General features: G+C 54.1%; 2 protein-coding genes across 3 annotated transcripts in view; both read right to left on the bottom strand.

The window, feature by feature from the left end:
* Nucleotides 1-3782, bottom strand: part of Gzmm (granzyme M) — a 6508-nt gene extending 2726 nt beyond the window's left edge. Inside the window, exon 1 of the mRNA XM_029482974.1 lies at nucleotides 2740-3782. Coding sequence (XP_029338834.1) covers nucleotides 2740-2884 — 145 coding nt within the window. The 5' untranslated portion in view covers nucleotides 2885-3782. The remainder of the gene's footprint in view (nucleotides 1-2739) is intronic.
* Nucleotides 3783-3879: 97 nt separating this feature from the next.
* Cdc34 (cell division cycle 34) lies at nucleotides 3880-10541 on the bottom strand. 2 transcript variants are annotated; one of them, XM_021174221.2, is made up of 5 exons: nucleotides 9759-10541; nucleotides 7327-7413; nucleotides 7147-7244; nucleotides 6883-7017; nucleotides 3880-4429 (listed from the first exon to the last, which is right to left on the bottom strand). In XM_021174221.2, the coding sequence occupies exons 1-5, from the start codon at nucleotides 9933-9935 to the stop codon at nucleotides 4219-4221; spliced, it is 708 nt and encodes a 235-aa protein (XP_021029880.1). In that variant the 5' UTR covers nucleotides 9936-10541; the 3' UTR covers nucleotides 3880-4218. The 2 variants fall into 2 exon arrangements, with proteins under 2 accessions (XP_021029880.1, XP_029338697.1); XM_029482837.1 differs by having other exon boundaries at nucleotides 3883-4425.
* Between the last annotated feature and the right edge of the window lie 1103 nt (nucleotides 10542-11644).

Raw genomic sequence — 11644 nt, 5'->3', positions numbered from 1 at the left:
ACACACACACACACACACACACACACACACACACACACACGAGGAACTGATTCACACGCTGGAATATTACATAGCCACAGACAGGAGTGGGATTCTGACACTTGGCAGGGCCTTGAGAATATGATGCTTAGGGGGAGAATCAGTCACAAAGTCACAGTGTGAAACTCTGACAGGATGTGGATTTGCGGGTGCTAGGGTGTGGGCATGAGTGTTTCTGGGGGATGTGGGAGTGTCTGCATTCTTCTCTGGCTTCTGGATTTCAGTGAGCTGTGCATTGTGTGAGTTGTTTCTCTGCAAACTTCTTTGAAGGGTTGATATAGACTACCAGGCTGGGCTCAGTGGGTAGAACACTTGCCTACCATACACAAAGCCCTGGGTTCCAGTCCCTCCAAACCACAGAATCCAGGTCTAGTGGTCCATAGAAATAGGATCAGATTAAAAATTTTAAATAAGCCAGACTTTAATCTCAGTCCAGAGGCATCTCTGAGTTTGAGGCCCGCTTGGTCTACAGAGGGAGTTCTAGGACAGCCAGAGCACACAGAGAAAACTGTTTCAAACAAAACAGAATTTAAAATAAGTATTGATAAGAATTTGTGATCCAACTCAAGTCTCCTTGATTTCCATCATGCTTTGGAGACCCCACTTTGCTCGGAGCTACATGGCCAGTCCACAGGTGTTACAGGCAGCTTTTAAGGGCCCATCAATACTTTGATGGATCTGCTGCCCATCCCAGGGCCTTTACACATAGAAGAGGGCAGAGTTCTTTGTTCTATATAATTCTTGAAGCTTTATTTTAGAGATAGGGTTTCTCTCTGGCTGTCTGTAGACCAGGCTGGTCAAGAATTCAGAGATCCACCTGCCTCTGCCTCCTGAGTGCTGGGATTAAAGGTGTGCTGCACTACCTTGGGCCCAGCAATTCTTTTTTTTTTTTTTTAAGATTTATTTTTTATTTATGTGAGTACACTGTAGCTATCTTCAGACACACACCAGAAGAGATCCCATTACAGATGGTTGTGAGCCACCATGTGGTTGCTGGGAATTGAACTCAGAACCTCTGGAAGAGCAGTCAGCACTCTTAACCAACTGAGTCATCACTCTAGCTCAGCCCAGCAATTCTTTAAAAAAAAAAAAAAAAAAAAAGGATGAAGAAACTCAAACCAAGTCTAAAGAGAAACCGAATATTCTCTGGCAGAGTGTCACCCCTGCCACTTGATGGGGCCCAGTTCACAAACTGGCAGGCTGACCTTTGTCTACAGAACTTGCGGCTACCACCCACAACTGAATAGCTTTTCACCACCCAAGGAAGTCTCCCACCCAATGAGTGCTTCCTTTTTTTTTCCCCCTTAAAAACCAAAACTTTTCTTTTCAGACAATGTCTCAAGTAGCCCAGGTTAGCCAGGAACTAATGTAGCTGAGGATGACCTTGAACTCCCAATCCTGTTTCTACCTCCCCAGATAGGTATGTGCTACTATGCTTGGTGGAAGCCAGGACCTCTTGAATGTTAGACAAGAGCTTGCTCTGTCCTCTGAGGTGCAGGCTCAGCCTCTCTTCATATTTTAAAATCCCATTGTAAAGGCAGGCCTTGGGAGGCTGAGACAGATTGCTAGGAGTTTGAGATCAGTTGTGGCTACACTGTGCTAGGGTCTCTACAGACTCTCAAGACAAAAAGCTACTGTGTGGTCTGAGAGACCAGTGGATAGCCCATAAGTTGTTATACTTGCAAAAGCCAACCTCCTCTCTCCCTCCATGTTTTTTGGAGAGGTTCTAAAAGATTCCAAACTAATATAAGCATCAAAACTCGGGAGGTGGCACATAACTCCAATCCCAGTGTTTACGAGGTAGAGAGCAGCAGATTCCGTGAGTTCCAGGTCAGCCAGGACTACAATAGTGAGATCTTGTCTCAAATAGATATATGCATACAGATAGATGTATATATATATGGAGGTCAGAGACCAAGTCTGGTATTTTCTGCATCACCCTATACCTTAACTGAGGCAAGGCCTCTCACTGAAGAGGAAGCTCAGATTCAGCACATTTCCGGAGCCTCAGGGACCCTGTGGCTCGTCCCCTAGAGCTGGGGTTACAGGCATGAGACACAGCTCTACAGTGAGTTATAGGTCATCTGGGCCTCAGAATGGTAGCACAGCCTCTCATTGACCAAACTCAAGAAGCAGGTATTTACTTATAAATTCCAGGCCAGCCAGGGCTACATGGCAATACCTTTACAAAAAGAAAGTCATGTGTGGTAGCCGCACACATTTAATGTCAGTACTCAGGAGGCTCTGTAGCACAGATGGCCTCAAACTCACTGTAGAGCAAGGGTTTGAATTCCTGGTCCTTCACCTCCAGTGCTAGGATGACAGGTGTGCTTCACCACACCTGGTGGAATGGAGTATGGAGCCCAGGCTTTCTGTACATCAGGCATATGCCCCAACTTAAGCTATATCCTTAACCCCATTGTTTCCTCAGATAGGGTCTCACTCTAATTGAACTCATGGCAATCCTCCTGCCTCAGACCCCTCAAATACTGAGCTCAGAGGCCTGTAACCAGGCTACGCTGTTTTCTTTTTTTTTTTTGAGATAGTGTTTCTCTGTGTAGCCCTGGCTGTCCTGGAACTCACTTTGTAGACCAAGCTGGCCTCGAACTCAGAAATCCACCTGCCTCTGCCTCCCAAGTGCTGGGATTAAAGGCGTGCGCCATCACGGCTCTACACTGTTTTCTTTTACTCAGGGATCAGAATCATCTGCTAATTTCCCTGTACGCAAAGCCTCCCATCCACAGCCCTCTGGAGACCCAGCTCTGGGCCTGTTTCCCCTTGAATGCTCACCTGCCCACAGTGTTTTCAGGGCCAGCAGGAGTAGCAGGGACCAGCAGACCTCCATCCTGGCACAGGATCAGTGGTCCCTGGGGGAAGGGGCTCCCCACTCTCTCTTCCTGTGGGGACAGGTGGCCTTCCAAGTACCACCCACCTTGCACAAGTGTCAGCTCCTCCTACTTCACACCCTGCTGTGTGGTTTTAGAAAGCAATTCTGCTGTCAAAGCTGCCCCCTGCCTGGGGGGCAGCAACTATAGCCCAGTGATGCTCATTCTGGTGCACAGCTTCTTTTAGCACCCGGTAAGGTAAACACTGGGTCTGTCTCAATGGACCTCAACCCCCACAGAGGATGACTCACAGGGTCAGTTCTCTCCTTGAGCCGTGTAGGTCCTGTGCTAGGCTTGGTAGCAGGCCTCTACCCACTGAGCCTTACTGCTGGCCCTGCAACTTTGTACATCAGACTGGCTGCAAATTGTACGGGTAGAGGAAGGCTCTGATCAGTTATAAGTAGCACGGGTCCCATGAAGTGCTATTCAGTAGAGTACAGCTTTGTTCTGGAGACTGGAACTCTGGAGAGTTAACAGGCCCACGCAATGGAAGTGACACTTTCTTTTCCTTTCTTTACATGGCACCCAATGCTATTTCAGCACTGGGTTACTGTAGCCACCCTGCACAGCATGATGTGGTCAGAGCATCACTCAGCCTGTCCCTCCTGTGGGGAGTCACCAGGCTGCCTGCCACAGGGACTCCTCAGGCAGGAACTGAAGTTCCCGGGGCTGAAGAAGTGCCCAGGACACAAGGATTGCTGGGATACTAGTCCTCTGCACGCCTCAGGACCCAGGCCTTCTGACTGCAGGATGGAGGTGGACACAGGTAGCCACAGTGCCAGGTGGCAGGCAGGTGGGATCTGCAGGCAGCAAGTTGCTTCTGGGCCTGGGGCCCCTGTACAATCCTGAGCAGTCACTATCACTATCTCTTCCTGCCCATCCCACAGCCTTGGCCGGGCTACCCAGGTGGCCCTCAGTACCCAGTGCCACCGGCGTCCTGGCTGATTCTCTCAGCTTCTCAGAAAGCTATTTTATTTTATTTCACACACACCAAAAGCAGAGAGGAGACTGTGGTGCTGGCCCTCCTTGGGCTGGGCTGGAGTCTCTGGCTCCCCACCAGGCAGTCAGTCCCCAGCCTCCCAGGCTTGTCATCATCTGAAAGCTGAGTGGGGTGTCTGCCCTGCACCACAGCTCTTCTCCAAAGCCGAGGAAAACCCATGGGGAATACGGGGTAAGAGGACCTAAGGATCANGGGATGGGAGCCCACATGGAACCTCGGTGAGGTAGTCTGTCGCCTGAGGCCCACACGGGTCCTGCTGAGGTAAAATTTGTAAGTTTATTTCAGGGACGTGGGTCAGGACTCTTCGGTGCCAGAGTCATCCTCTTCATCCCCAAAGCAGCTGTCGGCCTCCTCCACTTCGCCGTCCTCATAGTAGTCGTCGTAGAAGAGGTCCGAGCCCTCGTCGGGCGCCGGCGCCTTGGTCTTCACGCAGTACTCGGCCAGCGTAGTGGGCACCTTCACGCCATCGCGCTCCGCGTCCACCTTGGTCCCCAGGACCTGCTTCCTGGGGAGACAGAGCAGGTGAGGCCATGGCCCAGGACAACGGGGATTCCAAAAATAGACACTGAATGGAGGGCAGGGAGCAGGTGGGAGGGAGTAAAGGGCCTGGGGACAAGGAGTGGCCAGCTCCCAGCAGGAAGGTAACCACAGCTGGCTGTGGGAAACAGGTTTGTCAGTTAGCACTTGGAGGCTGAGGCAGGAGGCCTGCTGAGTCTCAGGGTGGCTTCAGCTGTAATAGGATCTGTCTTATGACAACAGTCATTAAAAAAAAAAAAAAAAGTGGAGGTGATGCAGTCAGAGTGCTTGTTGTGTAAGCACAAGGACCCAAGGCCAGCTCCCAGCACCACAGAAACAACTGGGCACATGAGGATCCATGCTGTTATCCCAGTACTGTGGGGGCCACAACACTAGTTCCAGGTTAAAGAGCACACACCTACCCACATACCACACCAACATCAAACTCCCCCAAACTGCAGCCTGACCTGAGGGGCACTCTGATGAAGGGCAGTCCCAGAAGAACCTCATGAGGTTCTAGGCCCCATAGGCCACGGACAAAGTAACAAAGATACGGGGGAAGCAACACATAAGAGCTTCTTGCACAGGGGGGCAGCAATTAAGTAAAGAAATCAGGGCCTGGGACAGAGCCTCAGGTGCCTGAGAGATTAGGCCATCCTCAGGACAGAGTCGCAGTGCACAGAGCTGACACTGGTCTTAGCTTCCCAGAGGGAATGGGGGTACAAAACAATGTTGGAGGGGAGCCTGTGACAGCAGCTCATTCTAACAGCCCGACCCGCCCTCAAGGCCCTTCTCACAGGCTCCCAGCTCTCCTGTCCTTGTGCCAGGCAGGGACATGACTAGACACCGGCTCTCAGGTTGAATCTCAGGAGTAGTACAGGCCTCACGGTCATGCCGTCAGAATGGTAAAAATAGCCTGGGGCTACTGCTCTGGGACAGGGATATGAGGAAGCAGCCAGGAGAGCTGGGCTAAGGGCTGCCAGGAAGCTGGAGAGCTGCTATAGCACCACACAGGGTAATCAGCCTTCTTCCCAGCTGGGGAAGAGCAGGAGGGCAGAAAATTACAGGCCACTCTCAACAGAGAACAAAGGGACAGATCTGCAGGGCCTTCAAGGGACCCTTGCTCACCTGCCCATTGTTACAGAGCTCAGACCTTCCTGAATAACTAATACCTCCATGCAGGACGATGGTGGCTACATGCATCTTGTTCTAACCCCAGTGTCTTGCACATGTTGGACCAGCACTGACTACCAAGTTGCAGCCTATACCAATTCTGAGAAGGCAGGTTTGCCTTCTGCAGGACAAGGCCACAGGGCTCCTGCTGAGCAAGTGCTTGCCCTGTCTGTGGCTCCAGGCAACTGGCTGACAAGCATGGCAACACTAGGCCCCATGTGTTTGGGTCACTGTGTAGACAAGCACTTGGTCACTTAAGAGGTAGCATGTGCTGTCATCCTGACATCATGAACATGAGGAGATAAGGAGTTATATGAAAGCCTGTCTCAGAAAACACAGAAGCTAGCTGGGCAGTGGTGGCACATGCCTTTAATCCCAGCACTTGGGAGGCAGAGGCAGGCAGATTTCTGAGTTCGAGGCCAGCCTGGTCTACAGAGGAGTTCCAGGACAGCCAGAGCTATACAGAGAAACCCTGTCTCAACCACACCCCCCAAATCCCCACAACAATAACAACAACAAAACACAGAAGCTAAGTAATAGGGGGCTGGCGAGATGGCTCAGCAGTTAAAGAGTGCCAACTGTTCTTCCAAAGGTCCTGAGTTCAAATCCCAGCAACCACATGGTGGCTCACAACCATCCATAATAAAATCGGATACCCTATCCTCTCCTGGAGTGTCTGAAGACAGCTACAGTGTACTTACATATAATAAATAAATTTTGGGAAAAAAAAAAGCTAAGTAATAAAGACTAACACTCAGCATTGACTAGATAAGAGGCAGGGTGTCACATGCTTAGAATCTCAAGTGAAACGTCATACCTCACTTGAGGAGTGCAGAGACTGCCTGACCCCAGACAGGCGCTGAGAAGTGATGACAGATATTACCACTCACTGACTGCACAGGCTGCAGCCTGGGTCCCTGTCTCAGGACAGGCTCACAGTGGGCTCAGCGACCTCCCCACTTTGCAAAACTGCTCTAAGTTTCAGAAGCACAAATGCGAGTGATGTCAGATGGTGAGGATGTGGCCTAGAGGGCCCAGTCACTCGTGGAGTTAAGCCAAACACAAGGCAGAGAGGATCTTGGCCATACTAGGTGGTCAACTCAGTGCTCTGGGGGCTACAGAGCCCTCCCTCCACACATCCAGCTGGGGATGCAAGAACAGAAACACAACAGTCCCCACCCCACCCAGAAGACACAGGTCACTCTTCAGAGCAGGCAGCATCTATTGTAGAGACCCAGCTGTACTGTTCAGGCTGAGAGCAGCGCTCACCGGATGATGTCCGTGTACTCGCGGTCCTTCCCCTTGCTCTCCTTCCATTTTCTGTACATCACCGAGGCGTCCACGTTGGCAGGCGAGAAGGTGTTGGGCTCATTCAGCAGTGAGATTACACTCAGGAGGATGGTTCTGTGGGGCCGTGGGTGCAAGCTCAGCTCCCCATAGATTCTGGGGGCTCCAGACTGGAGCGAGGAAGAAGGGACCTTAGGGTACAGGGTGTTGGGGGTGCCCATGGTACAACACCATGGCAGTTCTCACCTGACATTCTGTGTGGGGTTCCACCGCTCTGAGGGCAGCTCCCCACTCTGTGGGTCGTCAACTGGGGGATGGAGAATGGAGATGCACACGTCCCCTGTCTGTAAGAGTGACGAGGGTTAGGCATGTGCAAGGGAGGCAGGAGGTGTGTGTGGTGGAGTGTGCCTGAGGCAGGCGTCTTACCTCATAGATGTTTGGGTGCCACATCTTGGTGAGGAACCGGAAGGCTGGTGGGGAATACGGGTAGTCGATGGGGAACTTGAGGCGAGCCTACAGATGGTAGAAAATGGGGTGGCTCAATGGCAGCCCCTTGAGCACTGGAGTTAGGGGTTATGCCCAACGGGGACAAAAAGCAGTGGCTGACTCTGGTGTTGAGGCCCTGAAGCCAACCCCAGTCTCTGTACACTGGAACACACAAAGCACCTCTGTGACCTGACATCCAGGTTAGGAAAGGCCAGGCAGTAAGTATCACTTTGTGTGGGCTAGCTAGAGGAATGAGTCAGCAGGTCTCCTGGACAGCCTCAGGCCTAAAACTAACACTATCCAAGCTCAGGGGCCCAAGCCAAGAGTGACAGTCACCAGACAAGCTGGAACCATCTGCCTGGCCACAGCAGTTGCTTGTGGCTAAAAGTTCACTCTGCCAACTGCCCCCCAGACTCTGGCCAGGTAAAGAAGGCCTGAGGTTTACCCTAGTCTTGGGGCTCCCCAAAGGCAGCTTCTAGTGTTCCCTGGACAAGTAGAGCCCTTGGGGAGATTGGACTCTGACCTCAGAGCTAGCCAGGAATTCAAGGTAGAGGATCTGCCTGACACACACAAACCTAGTGTGGCATGTCAGCCCTGATGTCTCAGGAGAGCAGGGGAAAGTGGAATTGCTGGAACACCCCTCACGTCTGTGGCTTCGGATGCTTTATAAGGATGAGCAAACTGAGGCTCAGGAACAGGAAGGGTGCTCCCAACCTCTTCCTGGACAGCCCCAAAGTGAGACGGGCTGGGCTGTCCAGACGAAGCTACTCACAGTTGCCCCTACAGAGTCTCCCCATGTCTCAGCCACCCACACCATACAGGAGGCTCCCACGCTGGCAGACTTGATTGACATCTTGCAGAGCCTCCTAAGCTATCTCAAGAATAATGTGAGTCTAAGAGGCTCTACCCACAATCCCTTTACAGATGAGGAGCAGGTCAGGTGACCCTGCTCTGAACAGAACTTGTCCTTCTGGCAGTTCCCACTGCCCCTCCCAGCAAACACAGGAGACAAGGTGCTAAGAGCATCCGGATATTTCTTAATTCAGACCACGTCCAGGTGGGAGGCAAGGGTGTCTACACCTGTCTCCCCCCCATTCTCCACATGCTGTACCTGGAAACCCTAAGTAAAAAATTACCCTCAATGAGTAGACTTGCGTCTTCTAAGCACTGACCAGGAAGGGTGAGGACATCAGCCACAAAGGAAGACACAGAACAAATATCTGCCATGGCCCTACACTAGGGACCCTAGATTGACTGGAATTTGTGCATCCACCCGGTTCTCATCTTGTCCCTTTTGGCCCTAGCATGAGATTCTGTGATTCTGCTAGTTATTCTAGCCCCGAGTAAGCAGGATGATCTAACTGTGTTGGTGGGGGTACCTATAGTTGCCCACACATTTCCAGTGTTGGAGGCTTCCCAGTGTTCCCTGCTCCCAACCACAAGAACATCTGGTGCATTGAGCCTGAAGCCACCAGAGGGCAGGCGACACTATCTAGAAGGAAAAATCAGGCCCCTAAGAAGCCACCTGTTCAGTGGAACCTGAGAAAGGCTGTCAGGGTGGGGCAAACAGAGAGCTCTAGGGTCCAGGGCCCATGGAAGGAACCCAGGGTGTGTCTCCAAGATTCAGGGTGGGCCCCCACTGCCCCCTTGGAATGCATTACATAAAGCCTGGCTAGGGCTAAAGGTGGCTGTTGTCCAAGCAGGCACGGCAGCCAAGGCCCTATCAGGGCCTCTACTGGAACTGGAGCAGGTGGCTGTCCAGGCTACACGTCCCTTCTCTGGGGACACAGAGGCCAGCGGCTGCCCTGGTTCTGTGTTCCAGCGTAGGGGGCAGGGCCTTGGGATACCAGCTAGCAGCTGCCCGTGGTCCTTTACGTCTTGGGACAACCTAAGAACCTTTCCAGGTTTCACCACATGCTGGTAGGGTGAGGCACAACCTGGGGAACATGTTTGCCAGCAGGGGGCTCCAGAGGCTTCTGTGTCTTGGGGTAGGGGGGACGGGGGACGGGGGGAGACGAGACAAGAAGGAAAGCAACTGTCCCTGGGGAGACCCTTCACCAGAAGCATGCTGGAAGGGTGGGGACAACAGGGAAATATTCTTTCCCAGGTACAAGTTTAGTCTAGTGCAGGACAGCCTGGGAACACGCTGACCAGCAGCAGGCTCTAGAGGCCCCTGCGTCTCGTGGTGGGGGGTTGCCTGGGCATGCGGCATAAATTAGCAGTCCCTGATCCTGTAGCCCGTTGGAGGACAGCCTAGGGAGACCAGTCCCCGGGGTAAGATCAGCACGTACCAACAAAAAAGGGAGGAGCCGCTTTGCACGAGGGGCCTGGGAGAGAGGCAGGCACAAAGAGGAAACTGAGGCTCCGCTCACCTTGAAGTAGCCGCCTTCATAGTAGGTGTTGGGGGGGCCGAAGATGGCCACCTCCCAGTTGTACAGGTCACCCTCGTCCACCAGCGTCACCCGGAAGCCCTCCACCGGCTCCTCCTGCAGCCCCTTCAGTTCCAGCAGCAGCGCTTTCTGCGAGCTTGGCACCAGCGGCCGGGCCATGGCGGTGGCGGCGGCGGCGGAGGGGCCCGGGGCTGGGCCGGGCCGCGGGACCGGCGCGAGCTCGCGGGACGGACCGGGTCGCGCGCCGGCAGGGGGAGAGCCGCCGCCTTCCTCCTCTGCGCCGCCGCCGCCGCCACCCGGGGACCCCGAAGGCTCCACTCGCTCTGGCGCCGCTGCCCGCCCGGCGCTCGCTTCGGCCCGGCCCGGCCCGCGCCTAACGCGCCTGCGCGCCGCAGCCGCCGGGCCTCGAATGCGCCTGCGCACCGGCTCCCGACCCCGAATGCGCCTGCGTGCCTCCTTCGGGCCCCGAAAGCGCTTGCGTGCCACACCCGGGCCTAGAGTGCGGCTGCGCGCCGCTGCTGCCGGGCCGGAAATGCACCTGCGCGCCACTGCCGGGTCTAAAATGCGCCTGTGCGACGCCTCCACCGGGTCCGGAATGTGTCTGCGCGCCCGCCCGCGGGGCACACCGGGAAGTGTAGTCGTCGTCCCCCGCCCTGCCGCGCAGGCGCCTTGCGTTTCCGAAGCTCGGGAGGCCGCCGTTGCCTCCGGCCGGAAGAGCTCCGCGGATGCCTGTGTGCGGGGTGGCGGGCAGGGCCCAGCTGCGCGCTGCGGTCTGGCAGCTGCGGCTTTGGGGGCCTTTTTTGTGACGTTCAGGGGGCGTGGTTGTGGGTGGGGAATTGGGCGTGGCTTGTGCGGGAGCGGAGCAGGATCCGCCCTTGTTTTCAAGCATGAAGCTTTAGATGGCCCCATTTGGTCTCTATGGACTCAGGTAGAAGCGCACGGAATCAACGACTTGGGGTTTGCAGACGTGGCTTCCAGGAGGTGGAGTCTGAACCCCTTCAGGTTGACCTTTGACCACACCCTAATCTTGCTTAAATCGACCAGAAAGCAGTGGTGAGGCATAACCCAAAAGTTCACAGGATCCGGAACAGACAAAGACCCTGAGGTTGTTCAGCACAGACACCCATAACTCCTTGGACATTTGGTCATTAGTATTGGTGGTGGCAGCATATTTAAGCCTTGCAGCAGGGTGTGTGTGTGTGGTGTACCCGTGACCTCTAGGGGTGGGTGGTTCTGGCCCTAGGCTGTGCTGGCCACTCACCCTGACTGTGGGCGTTCTGGAGGACTACAGCTGCATCAACACTTGGGGCTGTGAAAGGGCAGCTCCCACCACAGGTGCTTGGACATCCTGTCCTGTCGGGGATAGCAGGTAGACCTGTTTGGGGACAGGGAAACGGTGTCAAAGGTGGGGCTGGTTGATATGACCAGGGAAGAGCCCAGGGTCCAATGTCACTTCATGTGTGGCACTACCTTGGCTGCCCTTCCCCTGGGAGCCCTAGACCCTTGGGCTAGAAGTCTTTCTGGTCACGCTCTTTTCCAAGGACTTCCAGAAGTATCTGCCCCTGTTGTGCATGTCAGACTGCCCATCTTACACTGTCACCTAGTTGTCAGCACATAGCAAGTAGCCCAGGTTTTCCTCTCTGTGTGTCTGAGATGACCACTCCCACAGCCTGCACTTAGGAAGCCCTTGATGTATAAACGGACAGGGTGCCCCTCCCTTCAGGTGGAACATACTTCTCCCTACTCCCAGGCGAGCCTGCACCTGGGCTTCAGAGACATCGTGAATGCTGGGTATTGAGCATCTGGGAAGGGTACTGGCCTGGCTTCTGGTGACTGGGGTCATCTACCTTGGCATGTTAGGACATGGA

The sequence above is a fragment of the Mus caroli genome, chromosome 10 (genome assembly GCF_900094665.2).
Source record: "Mus caroli chromosome 10, CAROLI_EIJ_v1.1, whole genome shotgun sequence".
Classification (NCBI taxonomy): Eukaryota; Metazoa; Chordata; class Mammalia; order Rodentia; family Muridae; genus Mus; species Mus caroli.
This window is presented reverse-complemented; position numbering and strand designations above follow the sequence as displayed.